Source organism: Lipotes vexillifer, unplaced genomic scaffold (assembly GCF_000442215.2).
Source record: "Lipotes vexillifer unplaced genomic scaffold, Lipotes_vexillifer_v1.1 scaffold36, whole genome shotgun sequence".
Taxonomy (NCBI): domain Eukaryota; kingdom Metazoa; phylum Chordata; class Mammalia; order Artiodactyla; family Lipotidae; genus Lipotes; species Lipotes vexillifer.
Window position 1 is genome coordinate 2,220,252 of NW_006792448.1, and position 19,725 is coordinate 2,239,976.

A 19,725-nucleotide genomic window follows, 5' to 3' on the forward strand; every position below is an offset into this window, starting at 1 on the left:
AAAAAAAAAAAAAAAAAAAAGAAAGAAATCTCTTCCAAATGCAACTTTTTAAAAATTAATTAATTAATTTGGTTGTGCTGGGTCTTAGTTGTGGCTAGTGGGCTCCACAGTTGTGGCACATGGGATCCTTAGTTGTGGATTGAGGGCTCCTTAGGTGCAGCTCACCAGCTCCTTAGTTGTGGCACGCAGGCTTCTTAGTTTTGGCATGTGAACTCTTAGTTGTGGCATGCAGGATCTAGTTCCCTGACCAGGGCTCGAACCCGGGCCCCCTGCATTGGGAGCGTGGAGGCTTACCCACTCTGCCACCAGGGAAGCCCCTGAATCTGGATATTTCTGACCACCTCCATCGGGATATTGCCGAGCACCTCTGCGTTTCATGGCAGAATTGTTAAGAGCACAGCTCTTGGAGCTCTTGAATTTGTCTCCTGACTCCACCACTTAGTAGCTATGAGCCTTAACCATAGCCTCAATTTCATCATCCCTTCAGAATAAAGAAAGCATGGAGAATAATAGCACATCTGTCAGATGATGATCTGATGAACAGTGTCTGATGTGCAGGAAGCACCCTGCCACTGAGCTGCTGCTGCTCTTGTTTTCTTTGAGGCACAGCTCTTTGTCTTCCTGGGTCTTCTCCTTACTCTTTGGCTCTTCTTCTATATATCCCTGGCATGTTCAGTCACATTCTCAGGCAGCCACTAAGTTTCCCAAGTTTCCCAAACCTGAGAGTCACCCATGATTCCCTTTTTTCACTCTGTGTTGTCTCCTTTGCTTTCCAAATAGCTCATATTTGCTTCAGTTCAAGCCCTCCTCACCTCTCACTTTTAGTGGCATAAAAGTTACCCAAAGTATCTTTCTGTTTCCACTCCTGTTCCCTTGCCAACCCCTGTCCATCCTTCCCAAGGATGGAGCCAAGGAATCTTTCTAAAAAGAACGTAATTGTTATATACTTATACCTCTCTGCACAGGTATGTGGTTTTCAGGTTCCGTGGCAGGGCCTCTGTGGCCACCACGAGATGAGAGCGCATCAGGGAGAGATAGAGGACAGAGATGAGCAAGGTTGCTCCATCACCCCTCCTGCCCATCCCTGCCCCCCACCTCCCACCTGGACACCGAACATAGCAGCTTTGCTTCTGTCTCTCTTACTTATCATTATAGTCCTGCTGTCAGAAAACACCTCTGGCTTTCAGGATGAAGTCCAGGGTCTAAGTAAGACACAAGAGGCACTTTATGAACTATTCCCGCTACTGCCCTGACCATATCGTGGTGCTCCAGATACTTAACACTTCATGAGTGTGCGTGCTGTGATGTTTACTGCACCCACAGTGCTCAGATTTCTCTGCCTACCCTCATGCTCTTTTCTCTGCCCACATTACCTTTACCGTTGCCTCATTTGCTTGGCTAACTCCGGATTGTTCCTTAAGATTCAGCTCAGGCATCACCTCCGGAAATGATTTCCTGTCCTTACTGCAGGTACAGTCAGGCAGCCCTCATCTTTCCAGTGCAAGCCATACTTGTCTCCATCACCACAGTGACAGTAGAACTTCTGTGTAGGCATAGCCTCCTTGACCTGACTGTGCCCTCCAGGAGCGCAGAACAAAGATCGTGTGGCTTTTGCTTGTTGCTGTATCCCAGGCAGACAACTCTCTCATTCCCTGGCATGTAGTAGGTTCTTGGTAACTGTTGGAGTTACTGTCTGTCTCAGTGACTTAGTGCAGACCTCTTGCATGGTCTTTAACAGGCCCATGCTGACCTTGCTAGCTTCATCTCTCGCCATCTCGAACCCTCTGCCCCGGTGGACTTGCACTTTTCTGGCCTTTAAGCTATTGGTACTTCCCTGAAGTCTCTCTGTGCCTTTCTATACACTTTTCCCCCTTTCAGAGTGGCTCTCCCTCCCCCTTTACTTTTCCCAACAAGCAAACCCCCTAACCTTCAAGGCCACCATCAAGGTAGATTTCCTCTGTGAAACGTACCTAACCTTCAGCTGTACTCCCATGGCACTCTCTTCAGACCCATGGAGTTCTCTGATTTCAGTATTGTAGACATTTTTTTCCCCTTATTCCATTAGACTTGATTTCCTTGGGGGCAAGGAATCATGTCTCTTTAACTCACTTTGTAAGACTGTAACATTAGCTTCTTACTCCATACAGAAAGGTCCAGGACTTTTGATGTGCCACAAGCGGTCCTTCACAGTCTGTCTTTAAACTGTCCTCATCTCCTGCCACCAGCTGGGCGCCCTAAAGGACAGCCCTTTGCAGCAGCCAGTGGTTTTCTGAGCACATTCCAGGTTGGACTCATCATGCATATTTATATGCTTCTTTCTTTTGTGAAATGCTGGCTTTTGGCCGGGGCTCTGTTTTCTTCAGGATAGTGTGTTCTTTTTATTCCAGTTTTTAAAATGTGTAATATTTCAGGTATACACCAAAAAAACCCAGTAATATAGCAGTCACCTATGTATATATCCAGTATTACTGAAAGAACATTTGAGAGGGAGAGAGAGCTGAACCTTTTATTTCTTCCTCCCTGATCCTATTTCCTCTCTTCTTTCTCAGAGAATAATGACTATCCTAAATGTAGTGTTTATCATTTCCATATATGTTTTATTACTTCAAATGTTTTATCTGCAGAAGATATGTAATGTTTTGCATGTTAAAAACACTATATAAATAATACCTCATTCACATTCTCTACCAGGGTCCTTGCTTGTAGAACAACATTGTTTTTGAGGATTATCCCTAATTGTTACACGTAGTTTTAGATAACCTTAAATTGCTACATAGTATGCCATTGTATGACTCTTCCACAGTTTATTTACCCATTCCATTCCTGAGAGTTTTTGTTGTTTTTAAATTTTCACTGTTAAACCAATTTACAATGAACATTCTTGTACAAAAAGGAAAATCTAGTCTTTTTCTAATTTAAATTAGAAAAGTATTCTGGCAGCTATATCCTGAGTGAAGATCAATACACTTGGAATCAGTTTCACTTATTTCCAGAATCGGAATTACCCCTTCCATACAAACATCATGTGTGTCACTCACTCTAGCATTTAGCTGGGGCTGGTACTTTGAATGCAAAAGCTTTAAGCAAAAGTTACTTTTCTCAGCAATTTGAAAGTCATGTCTCATATAAATTTAGGTCATTTTGCCCTACAAATGCTAGACAGGAGACAAAATTAGAATGTTTTTTAAAAATTAAAAAAAAAAACAAAAAAAAAAAACTTTGAGAGCTCTAGCTAGCAGACCTGAGGAAAAAAGCCTATTAGATCATAGAAGAAAAACAGCTTGAGTAAGTGTGAATTCTGTTTCTAATTCATGATAGAAAACTGGGAGCGACCTCAAATCATCTGTTCTTACACCAGCTTTCTTAAAAACAGCTGGGAGCAGTAGCCACGGCTTCTTGAGGTGGACCATGTCAACATTTTATGCCCATAACAGTCAAATTTTCTGTTATGTCCAACTGAAAGAGCTTATGTTTGAATTGCAGCTCTCTTCCTTGTTGTGTCTTCTACCAACAAGGAAAAAGGATTGTTAGTGTTCTCTTTTAAAATAAACAAACTAGCCTTTCTTCTCCAAAGGAAACAATATCAAATCCTTTTTGCTTTGATTCCTAGGACTCGTTCCATAAATTTCTGAAAGTGATGATAAAAGTTACCATAGATTACCTCTGTTGTCCTTCTCTGAAGGGTACACTCTTAGAACACTGACAGAGAAAATCCCAGGTTTATTGAACCCATAAAACAGCTCCTGAGTTCTGGTATTTTGTAAACTTAAAGTGCACTGCTGTACTTCACTTGTCCCCTTTCCTCTTACCAACACCAAAAAGCTCACTTCTTCCAGGTATATTTATTCCTTTTGCTTTTTGTTTGGGCATCCAATTGATGCCTCTGAGTCTTGCCATGCCCTATACTAAAATCAACCACCAAAGTCCATTCAGTCTCAAAAAACTTATGAAACTCCATTTATTCCAGAAAATACACTACAACCAATTAAAAGAATCTTACTAATTGCCCTCTTTTATGCATTTCCATGTGAATATGCTTTATGCACTATCCCAGCATATTTTTATCTTTTAATTTTCATTGCCTGCACAATAATTTGCATATTTAAGAATATATGCCCCCATTGCAGTTTAGTACTATGTTCAGTTATTCTTTTACTCAGCAGTTTTACTTTATCTATAGTCAGTCTCGCCTCAGGTATACTAAAAATTATGTACAAGCATGTTCATTGCAGTGCTATTTATAATACAAAAAACTGGAAACATTGCAATGATTCATTTCTAATGGACTAGGTAAATTAAGGTATATCCATATGCTTGGATATCAGTTAAATGGCACTCAATACATGTTTATTGAACGAATCAAGGATTATATTGTTAAGTGGAAAAAGTGCAAGGTACAGAGCAGTTCCTATTTTGTGGGAAGAAAACATGGATGTATATGTACAGTATTCATTCATATACATGCCTTGATGCATATAATATTGTTGCAATCATAGACAATAAACTGCTAACATTTGTTACCAGTGGGTCATGGGTATGGATGTGAGGAAAAAGTGTGATGTTTACTTTTAACCTTAAAAAAGAAAAACACAAGCAAAACTAAACCTCAAATAGAGAAGACCCAGAAAAGTAAAATGATTGAAAAGAATGTACATACCCTTACAGATTGAGTCTTTTTCCCTACTTCTTTACATCACTTCCACTTCACTCTTCTCACTGTCCCCTGTTTTGCCTCTGTGCTTTGCCTTCTGTTTGGAAATGCCTTCTCTCTTCTCTTGCACAAATCTTTTTCCTTCTTCATAAAGGCTAACCCCTTCATGAAACTTTGCTGCACTATTCCATTTCAAAGAAGTCTCTCTTATCAACATATGCTTGATCAGTATCATATGATTTCACACTTATTCACTTAGTAATTACTTCACCTGCTGTATTTGAGTATAGGTTTAGAGAATATTCTTGGCTTTGTTACATTTGCTTTGTACACATCCAGCATTACCAAGAAGTGTTAAGGAATTTTTTTCATTCACTTTTTTAACATTTTAATGTTAAAACTTAATCTAGAAAGAATACTTAGTAGTCTTGTTTTCAGTAATTATCCCATTTAAACCATTTGAAATAAGTAGAGATTTTCATAAATTGATATTCAAATCAATATTCTGTTTAGAAAGATACCACTAAGAAATACTAGAGTAATGTTTTGGGCATTAAAGAAGATACTACAGGTCATATTTATATGGAAAAGTACATGGAATCAGAATTGTCTGTATTTTTAACTTGTCATCTAGCCCAAGGAAGAATTCTTTATTCACTAGATATAGTAGCTTTAACATTAGGATCATATAATTATGTGTATTTGAAGCTCTATTACTAGGTACATACACATTTAGGATTGTTATAGCTTCTTGATAAATTTGCCATTTCATCACTATAAAATTTCTCTCTTTATCTCGGGTAATAATATTCTTATCCTTAAGCCTACTTTGTCTAATATTAATATAGCCGCTCCAGCTTTCTTATGATTAGTGTTTATACAATATCTCTCTTGTATCATTTTACTGTTCACTTATCTGTATCTTTAAATTTACAAGCGTGCCTCTTATAAATAGCATGTTACTGGGTTTTGCTTTTTTATGCAGTCTGACAATCTCTGTCATTTAACGAGAGTGTTTAATCCATTTACATTTAATGTAAATTTGTTTTATACTTTGAAAATTGCTCATTTAGGTCTGTTGGGATGCATCTTAGAATCATCTTTACTCTGGGCTAGAATAGCCCTACTCCTGAAGCATGGCCTTTCTGAGAATTCAACTGAGTGTTCATGTTCAGTGAGTTTTGTCCACTCTGGCTGGTTGGAGCTTCAGCATACCTCCAGCCTTTTGTGATCTCTAAAATCTCTGTTCAGTTTGTGGCTCCTGGATGGTGGTTTACTGCCACACCTTGTGGGGTCTTTTCTTTGCATTTAGCCAAATGCTCAAGAAGACACTGGGGCAGGTTTTGAACGTTTCAGATGTTCAGCATCTGAAAACAGTTATTTTATATATTTTGTTCAGTTTTTTTTAGTTGTTTACACAGGGGAGTTATTCAGTACCAGTAAAGTAAAACTCTTATAATACATATGTTTAAAGCCATTCTTTTTGAGAATAAGAATATAAAGCTATAATATAGAATCATAGACTCTGTATTATGCTAGAGAAATAATCCAGTGTACTTATTTGAAAGATGAGATACTCCAATAAAGATGTTAAAAAAAATAAAATAAAATAAATAAACCCATGCAGTAAGATACAAAAAAAACGATGAGAAAATTGGGATACAGCAAGCTCAAGTAACTTGTAACAGATTGCACTATGAGTTACTCATAAAGTCAGTCCATATCTCAGGTTTTCTTAATATCTGTCTACTGTCCTGTCCATGATAGTAATCTTCTGAAAATTCCTCCTCTGTTTGAAATGTAATTTGAAACTGGCAAACTTTTATTTTAGAACCCTTATAATTTAAACATTCTTTTCACTTTATTATTTGTTATATCAATAGTATTGTTAATCCTGCTGTTAACACAGGCATGAAAAAAAGAATCTTTTAGAATAATCGACATTCTGTGGAATGTCAATACAAAACCTAGAAAAGGAGACACTTAGTTCTTTTAATATAATTGGGGTTTTGTTTTGTTTTTTTCAGCTTGTTTTCCTTGCTGTCTAAAAAACACAACAAAGTTCTGGAACAAGCCACACAGTCCTTGAGAGGTTCGCTGAGTTCCAGTGATGTTCCTCTACCAGATTATGTAAGTAGTTACCTTACTTTGTCAATAAAAAAATTTTCCTTTCATTGCTAAATTTAAAAATAACAATACCCCTCTGTTCCCAAGATCTGGCTGTGATCTTGTTCCCTGAGAAACCTATGATAGGTAAATAAAGGATTGACATCTCAAATCAAGAGAAAAAAATTTTGATGATTATTAACAAGTAGTTGAAGAAAGTCAACCCTAAATCAATGATTGTTAATAATTAGAAATCTTATTAGTCAAGAAAACCACTCAAACTAATTACAGAGAAACAAAAGGAGGGATTTTATAAGAAGTGTGCAAAGGTTTCTCACAGAACTCGAGGGGAAGATGTACACCTAGATTTCAGAGAATGAGAACCTGAAATGGAAAAGCCATTGGATTCATTCAAAATAGCCTATACTGGGACTTCCCTGGTAGTCCAGTGGTCAAGAATCTGCCTGCCAATGCAGGGGCCACGGGTTCGAGCCCTGGTCCGGGAAGATCCCACATGCCATGGAGCAAGCAACTAAGCCCACGCGCTACAACTACTGAGCCCATGCTCCTAGAGCCTGTGCTCCGTAACAAGATAAGCCACTGCAATGAGAAGCCCGTGCCCCACAAGGAACAGTGGCCCCCGCTCGCCGCAACTAGAGAAAGCCCGTGCGCAGCAATGAAGACCCAGCACAGCCATACATACATACATACATACATAAGGAATGATAATTCTTAAAATTAGGAAAAAAAAAAAGCCTCTCTTTCTGGGGCATTTAGTTTCTGTTACCTGCTTCGTTTTGCTTCAGTTTTTTTCTGCCGCTGCTTTCCGTAGGCCCGTTTTCCCTATTTGCTGACTGAAATAGCAACCCTGACCCCTCCCCCACCCCCTTTCCCTCCCAACCCTTAACATGTCCTTGGGAGTGTCATGCCTTTTGCTGACTGATCAGAGTCCTAATTCTCAGATCCTGGGAGAGGGAATCTAATTGTCTCTGCTTGGGTCAGTATGCTGCTCCAATTCGTCAGTCATGGTCAGCAGAGAATAGCAGTAACATGTTGCATTTGTTCCCTCCTCTTTAAAGATGAAGAGCTTATTACCACCTGGCCTCAGGGGTTGATGATGGAATAGAACACAGCACAGAGATGAGCATTACATAATAGGAGGGGGAACTCGTTATGAGTTCCTTTAGGGCTGTGCCACTGTCTGTGACACCTCTTGTGTTTTGGAACATAGCTTAGATGAGGATGCTAAAAACTTTCATGTCACGGACCACAGAGGTAGTTCATCCAGTTCTAATAAGGACCTCCCTGTTTGTTTGTCTGGGGACAAGTTAATGAGTTGATATTTAGAAACTTTAGGAGAGAATTTTTATATTCTAAGTTTGAGGTGGTGATGTGTACCAGACAGCCGGAGAATTGTTTTGCTTGTTTCCTGCTGTCATTTGTTTCATTTCTAAATGGCTGTGCTGATATGAGACTGTGGGAACAGCACCCAGTCCAGATATCAGACGCTGATAAACAGAGATAGCTGTGTGCAGCCACAGCCTGACTGGTGTTATTTTTCATCGCTTTTATTTATTTATTTAGTGTGGGTGTGAGAGAGATGTTATGATCTGTCTTCCCATATTATGAAGTTTAAAATTCCAAAGTACTTCTCTCTACCAAAAAAATTAGTATCTTTTAAGATTTTCCTGCTAGTTGAATATTCTCAATTTCTTGAAAAAAATGAGCATTATAGTTGACTTAATTCTATCCTTGTCATGACTTGTTCTAAGAAAAATAATTCTTTCTAATTGCTCCTTGGAAACCTCAGTTGGGGCCAGAGTGGCAATGGGGATTATGTTTATTAAGAACTTGAATTTTGTTCATCTGTGTTTTGTCATTTTTATACACATATTATTTGATTTATATAGTATTCCTGTTAATTCCACAAAAATGTGTTGAATGTATGTAGTACTGAGGTTGCCCTAGCAGTATTCTCCTTTAATCAGAGGCCAGAAAATTGATATTTCTTTGAGAAAACAGGTCATGTTTAACAGTATTTGCCAATCATGGAGGTGATTATGCAGTGAAAGGACAAGTTGAACTCGTAATGGACATATGAATTCTGTTGAACTTTACAGGTCATTGACTGTTTTCCTCTTGCATGAAGGTTTCACTGAGTAAAACTGAATTTCTTGAGGCATCCGCTTCCTAGAAATACAAGGAAAATTCCATTTGGAATCTGCCATTGACAGTCCTTATTATAATATTTGTGGGTATGAGACTTTGCAAATCACAGCATTTTCCAAATGGGTTTATGAACTTGAATTTTGCTGCCTTTCCTCGGAGCTAAGTGCAGAGGGTGGGTAACACTGATTCAGTAGTAGTGTTGATAACTGTGAATCACTCCTCCTGCCACTGACCTGAAAGGTGATTAAAGAAAACAATAGCAACCTTAAAAGTAAGTACTACACTATGTTCTTTGGTGATAACTCATGTTTTATTGGTCATTCCCATTGCTCAAAATACTACGTATAAGTGAGAGAACATTTGAAACCATATTCTCATTATCATTCTATTTTAATTTGGTCATTAACTGGGCAAATACAGTATGTTCCCTTTTTCTTCCCCAGAAATTTTACTTGTTAAGTGTCTCTGCCAACAACCACATAAAATTCTGTGTCCTTGACTAATGCTTTAGAAAACTTGTTTGTAAAAGATGGAACAGGAAAATGAAAGGGTCTTAATGCCGCAGTGGATTCCTGGATGTATACTTTCTACAGCAAGATTGAGAGAACTATAGTAGCAGAGTTTGAATAACTGTGTAAAAATAAGGATATGTTTTTCTTCTCACTGTAGTACATAGAGTACTTTCAGTCTACCTAGAGATTTTTGAGTTTATTGAGAAAATATTTATTCTCATTATACTGTATAGTTCACTAGTCAATTGAGTAACAACATAGAAAGCAAATAGCAAGTTACAAAAACATTAGTATTAGTACTTTAGTACAGCCATGTTTGTCTGAACATCTCAGGAGAAACCTGAAGCCTTCAGCCAGCTTCTAGAGAATGAGAAAATTCCCTGACTGCTTAAGGGAAAATAAAACAAAAAAATTATACTCAAGTTCTCCGTGGGGAGAGAGAATGCTCACTACAGAGAGTGATAAAGTTGTCTAGGAAAGCTAGTGAAGTTCAGTTGACTTGGCTGAGTTTTGGTGTCTTTATATCAGGGTTTCATAAAGTTTAATTCAATGACTAAAGAGACATGAGAGAATTGTTAAAGAAGAATCTTTCAACACTTTATTTTTATAGATTTATTTATTTTTATTTATCTTTGGCTGCGTTGGGTCTTCGTTGCTGCTCGCGGGCTTTCTTTAGTTGTGGTGAGCGGGGGCTACTCTTCGTTGTGGTGTGTGAGCTTCTCCTTGCGGTGGCTTCTCTTGTTGTGGAGCACGGGCTCTAGGTGCGTGGGCTTCAGTAGTTGTGGCTCGCGGGCTCAGTAGGTGCGGTGCACAGGCTTAGTTGCTCCGCAGCATGTGGGATCTTCCCAGACCAGGGCTTGAACCCGTGTCCCCTGCATTGGCAGGCAGGTTCTTAACCACTGCGCCACCAGGGAAGTCCCAACACGAATAAACCTCTAAAACAGCTTTGGTCATATAAAGCAGAACCTGAATATAGACAATGAAGCAAAAATAAGAAGTGAGTTATAGTTGCTTTTTAAATATAAATGTGGCTTTTAATTATGACTGTCACATGTCATGTAACCATTGTTTCCCTAATTTCTAACAATTATCTTAGCAACTAGTTGAGATGAGAGGAATCTAACTTTTATTCTAGGTGGAATCATAAGGAACCAAAATTTATTGCCCCATGATCATCAAAGAATTTTTGAAACTTTTCATAGGACCAGCTTTCCCATCTCATTCCAAATGTAAATGCAAAGGCACAAGCCAAAAAGACCCTGGCCAAAGGGTAAGGAGCCAAATCAGAAAAATCAGCAGAAGTATAAACAGTAACTAAGAGTTTATCATCAACTTGCTAAAAGCAAGTACACTCAACCCCCCCACCCCCACCCTTAGCCACGATTTTGCTTTCTGAGATTTCATTTACCTACGGTCAACAGCGGTCCAAAATTATTAAATGGAGAATTCCAGAAATAAACAATTCATAGTTTGAAATTTCACACCATTCTAAGTAGTGTGATGAAATCTCTCGACATCCAGTTCTGTCCTGCCTGGGACATGAATCATCCCTTTGTCCAGCATATCCCGACCATTAGTCACATAGTAGCCATCTGGGTTATCAGATGACTGTTGCAGTATTGCAGTGCTTGTGTTCAAGTAACCCTTATTTTACTTAATGACCCCAAAGCATAAGAGTAGTGGTGCTAGCAATTTGGATATTCTCTTACTGTACATAATTCATGAACTAAACTTTATCATAAGTATGCATGTATAGGAAAAAACGTAGTATACAATTGTCCCTTAGTATCTGAGGGGGATTGATTCTAGGAGCCCCTGCATATACCAAAATCCAAGGCTGCTCATGTCCCTTATATAAAGTGGTATAGTACAATCGGCCCTCCATATCTTCAGATTCTGAATCTGAGGATTCACCCAACCACAGATAGAAATTTCCATCCAAGGTTGGTTAAATCCACAGAAGTAAAACCTGACAATATGGAGGTCCAACTGTATATTTATTGGGAAAAAATCCACGATGTGATGTAGGATGGTGAGTGATTGCTAACGGTACATGGTCTCTTTCAGGGATGATAAAAGTGTTTGAAAATTAGATCGTGGTGATGGTTGCACAATTCTGAATGTACAGAATTGTACATTTTAAATTGACAAAGTACGTGTGGTGTGTGAATGTTGTCTCAGTGAAGCCATTAAAAAAAAAGTAGTACTTGGAGCACTAGGAAAAAGAAAAAAGAACTATTTGTTGAATGTAATAGCATATAGATACCAGCTTGGCTGGCATTATGGCATGAGGGTGAATGTTAGAAAAATAAATTTTATACTTTGAGAAAGTTAATATTTTCAATTAGGGAAAATGATTCTTGAGTAGTGTCTTGACTTTAGAAACTGCTAAAGTCAATTAGATATGCAGTTACAAAAAGATATGTGTATTTTTCAGCCTGGCTTAAGAGCAAAATAATGGAAACAAGCAAAATCTATCAATAGGGGACTGATTAAAGTTTAAATCTATCCAATGAAGTTATTCTGCAGACATTTTTTTTAAACAAATTCAGTCCATATAGGTTTATCTGAAAAGATATCCATGACACTTAAATCAGTAGAAACAAACAGAAAACCACACTTTATAGTATGTAGGTTATATGTACATGTATGTTTGAAGAGATGCATTTAATTTTCCTGGAATAATTCATAAGAAACTATTAAATAGTGGTTACCTGTAGGGAGGCAGACTGAAGGGAAGGGAAAATAGAGCTTACACTTTTTGCCTCATACTCTTCTTTATAGGTGTAGATCTTTACATTTTTGTCAAGTATGTGACTTATTTTCCCCTCCCTCCCTCCCTTCCTTCCCTTTTTTTATTCCCTCCCTCAGTCCTTCCTTCTCTTCTTGATTATTTTCAGATAATTTTAGACTTACAAAGAGTATTCAAGAATTTCCATATATCCTTCACCAGCTTTCTCTTTTGTAAATATCTTACATAACCATTGAACATTTTTCAAAACTATTAACCTTGGTACAATACTGTTAACTAAAACACAAATCTCATTTGAATTTTACCAGTTTTGACACTAATGCCCTTACTCTTTTCTAGTATCCAATCCAGGATGATCCCACATTGCATTTTGTTGTCACGTCTCCTTAGTCTTTCCTTGGATTTCATGACCTTGACACCTTGGAAGAGTACTAATCAGTTATTTTGTAGGATGTCCCTCAATTTGGGTTTGTCTGGCATTTTCTCATGATTAGATTGATGTTATGCATTATTGGGAAGGATACTACAGAAGTGATATGCCCTTCTCAGTACATCATTTCAGAGAATACATGGTCCTGGTGTGTATTACTGGTATTGATGACTTCACTGGGACGATGTCTGTCCAGATTCTTCACCATAAACTTGCTGATTTTCCCATTGAAATTCCTGTATGGTTTTTTTGTTTGTTTGTTTTTTTGTTTTTTTTGCGGTACGCGGGCCTCTCGCTTTTGTGGCCTCTCCCGTTGTGGAGCACAGGCTTCGGACGCGCAGGCTCAGCGGCCATGGCTCACGGGCCCAGCCGCTGCGCGGCATGTGGGATCTTCCCGGACCAGGGCACGAACCCGTGTCGCCTGCATTGGCAGGCGGACTCTCAACTACTGCGCCACCAGGGAAGCCCCCTGTATGTTTTATATAGTAGTTATTTCCACTATATTGGAAATACTTTATTAGATTATTAAATATTTCCACTATATTGGAACAGTATATGCGGGAGATACTTTGAGATGATGCCGATATCCTGTTTCTTCCTATTCATTTTCCCACAAATTTTAGCATCCATTGATTGATCTGGCTTCAGCATTGTTTTACTGATTTATTAGTGATTTTCTGTTTGTCTCATCCCCTCTAAATTTATTATTAGAATTCTTCTGCAAGGAAGAGTTGTCACCTCTCCCTGATGTATTTATCTATGCAGTTGTATATTTCTATCACTATGGACTCCTGGATACGAATTTTCTTCTTACCATCCAGAACTGTTGTTATTTTGTTACTCAGGTTGTTCCAGCTTTAGGCACTGGGAGCTCTTTCAGGTGTATCCTCTGCCCTTTGAATATGCATCAACCTTTTTTTTTTTTTTTTTTTTGGCGACCTTCAAGATGCTCCAACTCATCTTGTATTTCCCCTGCTCCAGCCCTAAAATCAACCATTTCTCCAAGGAGGATCATGAAATTTGAATCAAGATCTTTATATTGATAGTTACTTTCCTAATGTCAAAAGCAGTGTAAAAAACAGAGCCCGATCTTGTGAATAAGGTTGCAAATCTTGTGAACATCCCTAGGAACAACTGCTTTGAACTTAAGTATTAACAGATTCCAAGCCCCACACTGATTAGGTCCCAGGCGGTTTCTTCTTTAGAACAATTGATTTTAAAAATCAAATAAATTAGGCCTCTTAACAAGTGAGCAAGCTCCACACCCTATCCCTGCCACTTTTCTTCCTAATTAAAAACCAGGCCTGACTTTAACATAATCAGACTGATTTTCTCGGTTGTGTTATAACTTGGCTTTGGATGCATTTCTGAACTAGGAGTTCCGGAAATGTTCTGAGCATGCTTCTAAGGACAGTTTTAGTTGGAGGGATCCCCTCTTGTTTAAAAAAGAAAAATTTCTTCACTCTTAAAAAGCACACCTGAATTGAGGTAAAGAATATTGCCCTTTCTTTATTCCTAGAGAGGAAATTTGTCCTGTCCCTTCTTATGGAATATGGTAGAATATTCTTTTTAAGGATTTTTTTTAATTATCATTAAAAATACTTAAATAACTTTTATGTTCCTTCTAAAAGCAAATAGGATGTGTTTGCATTGAAATCTGGCAATGATTAATTAACCTTCTAAAAGAACTTTAAAGAATACAGAAAACCCATGCATATTAAATTCAGTAGCAATGTGTGATAATTTAAGAAATCATAGGGCTTCCCCAGTGGCGCAGCGGTTGAGAGTCCGCCTGCCGATGCAGGGGACACGGGTTCGTGCCCGGGTCCGGGAGGATCCCACATGCCGCGGAGCGCCTGGGCCCGTGAGCCATGGCCTCTGAGCCTGCGCGTCCGGAACCTGTGCTCCGCAACGGGAGAGGCCACAGCAGTGAGAGGCCCGCGTAACGCAAAAAAAAAAGAAATCATAGTGATTTCTTAAATAACAAAGAAAGTTTGAAGAATCTTAGGAAAAGCTGTTTTTTATATTAGCTCTGTAGAGCAGCAGGTAAGAATATTTTCACTACAATGGGAAGGGGGGGAAAATGAAACTGTGATCACTAGTTTTTACAAATTTATCACACATTGCTACTGAATTTAATATGCATGGGTTTTCTGTATTATTTAAACTTCTCTTAGAAGGTTAATTAATCATTGCCAGATTTCAGTGCAAACACATCCTATACACTATGAAATATAAAATAGATACCTACTGGGAATCAGCCGCATAGCACAGGGAGATCAGCTGGGTGCTTTGTGTCCACATAGAGGGGTGGGGTAGGGAGGGTGGGAGGGAAGGAGACGCAAGAGGGAAGAGATATGGGGATATATGTATACGTATAGCTGATTCACTTTGTTGTAAAGCAGAAACTAACACCATTATAAAGCAATTATACTCCAATAAAGATGTTTTAAAAAGTCATTATTTTAATTTTCTGTTTGCTCGAATTTTTATTGTTTTTCTCTCTCTTTCTCCCTTTCTGCCTGAGTTCATAGTTCCTAATAGGAAGAAAAGAAGTCTACTATTTGGAATTTTCTTTGATATATCCTTGATTTACATGGCAAATAGAAAGCAGCTGTCTATTTAAGCATCTAATTCTTGAAACCATAGTCCCCTCAAGCGTCATCTGGAAATAATGTAGCTTGTAAAACAAAGCTAAGAAGAAAAGGCAATGTTTGTTTTATGTGGGCTGAGTGATTTCTGTTGGGGTCCTTTAATTCGGCTATTATGAGGGTTATTAAAAAGCAGTATTACAAAAGAGGTTTAAATGAAAAGAATTTTTTTGAGCTGGTATCTTATTATTACAGTTGATTATAGTCAAAGCTGCAAATATTTTATAAATGACACCTTATTATAGTTTCTCCAAATAAGACCTCCAAAAACTAGTAATCTTACTCATTGTATGAGTGGAAATTCAACTCTTTCCATAGTGGATTTAATTTCTGAAAACAAATTGTATTTGAGAATTCAGCTTTGCCTATTTTCGTGGAAATTCCATGGCTTTCTGAAAAATTCTTAAGAAATCTTACAAGAGTATTTGGGGATTACCTTATAAATGCAAAAATGAACATGAAAGCAGCAGAGTTTATCTAGGCTTCAGGTTTTATTGGAAGACTCAATTAACACCAGATAAAGTTAAGCCTAAATTGTTTCTCAACTTATTTATAAATTACTTGAGTTTCTGAGATGTGAATTTGGAGATCTCAGTCCTGAGAAGCAGTATGCTTTGGGAAACAGAAGACAAGTTAATTTGTGCTTTGACAGTTGTTAGAGGCTATTCCATGATTGGAGTGTATTGGTTTTCTTAATTTGTTAACACAACATAGTATTTGTTTTTGATAGTTGACATATAAGAACTAAGTTTCAGTTCTTAAGTGTACTTGGTACCACAGAAATAAAGTTACTTAGCATGTTTGATTATAAATAGGGCAGGCATGGTTAATTATTTTTATGCATTTGAGTCTTATCTCTCACCTGGCATCTTCTATGATCTCAAATTTGTATTTTGACTGAGGTCATAAGGAGAATATTGTGTTACTCTGAAACATATCTTTTTTTCTTGAACATACAATGTTAATTGATCAACTTAGCTAATTAATTAATGACTTATCTTTTTAGGGTGATATTCTAAGCCTAAAACATACTGAGCCTTTAATAATCAGTATTAACTCTCTTATGAAGTTATCTCTTACGTGTCATACTGGTCAGTGAATTCCAATTAGAGTAACTTTTGTTTCATTATTAGTAGTGCTTTAGCTCATTAACTGATTCCAAGTCCTAAATTCCCCATACCCATTGTGAATTCTCATATAATTACTCATATCATCCAGGTTAACAGTAATATCAGTTACAAAAGAGTAGTACATGCATTTAAAAAAACTCCATATGGTACTTGAAATTCCCTATTCTTCCATCCAGCAAGTAGTGAGCAACTACTGTCTTCTCAGGCACTTTTCTCTGCCCTTTAAGACATCAGTGGAGATAAAAATCTCTGCCCTCATGAAGCCTACATTCTAATGAAGAGAGATGTATAATGATTGTATGCGTGGGCAAATGAATGAACAAGTGAATGAAATGTAAGAAGTTGCCATGGGAAAATAAAGCAGAATAAAGGGGTCGGGAGCACAGGCCATGGGAAGGTAGCAGTGTAATAGGTGGTTAGTGGAGGGTATGCCTCATTGAGAAGGTGACATTTGAATAAAACCTAAGGAAGGAGAAGCAATGAGTCATGCAGAGGTCAGTGTGTTCTAGGAAGATGGAACAGGGAGTGCACAGGGCTTGAGACAGGAGCCTCCATGAGCCCTGACAGGGTATAGTGGCTGGGAAGGAGATTATCTGGACCGTATTTATAATCATCTTGAATAAATGCATATTGACGAGTGTTCCAGAAAAGTTTTGGATAGAGCAACAGCCTGAAAATAAGAAGACCTATTTCTGGGGTTTGGTTTGGTTTTGTTTACCTTTAATTTGCTGTGGGCTTGGGCAACTTTCTTGGCCATTCTGACCCTTGATTTCCTTGCCTTTAAAGTGTATCTTAAAGTAGATTTTTTTGTGTGTGATTTCCTTTTCCAATGTGATCGGCATTCTCTGGTTATATAGAAAGGGATTTATATTGCCGCAATGCACAGCAATTATAGGGGACTCCACTCTCTCTGTATTCTGTGTGAACCGTGTCCCCTGAAACATATCCTAGAATACAGTATTTAAGGATTTGAGACAGCCATCTGTAGATGTCACAGAGTGATGTACATATTTATAGACGAGATAAATATCAGCTTATGTTTTACAGAATGCTACAAATAAAAGGCTCCTCTGAGAAGACATCATAAAAGTTTTTGAGTGGTTTTATTCTGAGTCTTACAAAAATGGAAGGGCCTTTAATTAAGAGTCAGTATATATGATGGTTAGGCATATAAGCTTTGTGAGGAGAATTCTTGGAACATAAACCCAGCTTCATAGTTTTTTAGGTTTCTTGAAATTTCCCCATGAAAACAAAGAGAATGCATCAACAGACACAACATTTATAACAAAACTAGGTGACAGAGTAGCCACATGAAACCCAAAATACCAGAGGGTAGGTACAAACTACCAAGAGCTACAAGATCCTTGCAGTATCTGTGTGAGAGCAACTAGAAGGAATGAGACCTCCAGGGGATCTGAGAAGTAGCCAAAAGGTATTCACTGGAAAGTCCACAGGCCAGTTTGAGAAAAGCATCTGAAACTGGTAGGGGTTTTGCATACCCTAACTCAGAGTCGATTGTCAGGGGTCTGCTGTAAGACCTGAAGGGGTTCCAGCATCTGGGCCCTATCGACTCTTAAAACTAAATAGCTGAGGGGCTTCCCCGGTGGTGCAGTGGTTAAGAATCCACCTGTCAACAATGCAAGGGACCCGGGTTTGATCCCTGATCCGGGAAGATCCCACATGCCGCAGAGCAACTAAGCCCATGTGCTACAACTACTCAGCTTGTGCTCTAGAGCCCATGAGCCACAACTACTGAAGCCTGTGTGCCTAGAGCCTGTGCTCTGCAATAAGAGAAGCCTGCGCACTGCAACGAGGAGTAGCCCCTGCTTGCCATAACTAGAGAAAGCCCGCACGTACCAACAGAGACCCAGTGCAGCCAAAAATAAATAAAAAATTAAATCTTAAAAAAAAAAAACTAAATAGCTGAAGCTCTCTCCTAGGACCAAGCCCCACACTGAAGTGAAGCTGCTAGAATTGGAGCCCCCAGAGAAGGTCAGGGACAATAAGCAAAGAAGAAAGAAAGTTTCAGATAAATGTAGGGTTGGAGAAGAGAGCCAGGAGATTCCAGAAAGTGCATGACCATGTTTATGAACACTTCACATAAACAAAGAAAAGGTGGTCTTGAAACTAGAGAGTGCTACCTTGACCTACCCTCCATGAGAAAAAAGTTGGGAAAACTAACTTCATTAAAAATGAGCAAAAGAGGGACTTCCCTGGCAATCCAGTGTTAAGACTCCACGCTTCCAATGCAGGGGGCATGGATTCGATCCCTGGTCAGGTAACTAAGATCCCACATGCCACATGGCCAAAAAAGAAAGTGAGCGAAGAGAAAAAGCTCAGTCAAATTCAGTGCAAAGAGAGGAGAAAAAAGAGAATAAGGAGAATAATATGTCTTGTAAATAAAAGCATGATATATACCCATGCTTTTAAAATAGATAAGTGTCCATCAACAGATGAATGGATACAGAAGATGTGGCACATATATACAATGGAATATTACTCAGCAATAAAAAGAAACGAAATTGAGTTACTTGTAGTGAGGTGGATGGGCCTAGAGTCTGTCATACAGAGTGAAGTCAGAAAGAGAAAAACAAATACCGTATGCTAACACATATACATGGAATCTAAAAAAAAAAAAAAAAAAAAAAGGGTCATGAAGAACCTAGGGGCAGGATGGGAATAAAGACGCAGACCTACTAGAGAATGGATTTGAGGATACAGGGAGGGGGAAGGGTAAGCTGGGACAAAGTGAGAGAGTGGCATGGACATATATACACTACCAAATGTAAAACCAATAGCTAGTGGGAAGCAGCCGCATAGCACAGGGAGATCAGCTAGGTGGTTTGTGACCACCTAGAGGGGTGGGATAGGGAGGGTGGGAGGGAAGGAGACACAAGAGGGAAGAGATATGGGGATATATGTATACGTATAGCTGATTTACTTTGTTATAAAGCAGAAACTAACACACCATTGTAAAGCAATTATACTCCAATAAAGATGTTAAAAAAATTTTTTTTAATCATTTGAAGTAACAGTGGTTCAGAGAATGTAACTAAATTGTCTAGAATTGCATAGCTAGCAACTAGTTGTCTGTCTTGATATTAACGTGACTAAAAGAAAACCTTTTTTTTCAAACAAATATATCAGTGCTTGTTCATTGCCAAAAATAAAAAAAATTAATTAGATGAGAACTGTTAAATAACTTTTCAAAACAACTAAAAGAAACTAAGAAAATGATACAGCATATAACAGAACAACAAATCAGAATTACAAATACTCAAATGGACAAATTGTATTTCTTTTTTTTTTTTTTTTTTTTTTTTT

At 38.2% G+C, this 19,725-nt stretch overlaps 1 protein-coding gene across 1 annotated transcript in view; it reads left to right on the top strand.

Annotated features, from left to right (window-relative positions):
- The window catches only part of DYM (dymeclin), a 392,339-nt gene that overhangs the window by 253,937 nt on the left and 118,677 nt on the right, over positions 1-19,725 (top strand). Inside the window, exon 14 of the mRNA XM_007465597.1 lies at positions 6,679-6,781. Within this exon, the coding sequence (XP_007465659.1) occupies positions 6,679-6,781 (103 nt within the window). The remainder of the gene's footprint in view (positions 1-6,678; positions 6,782-19,725) is intronic.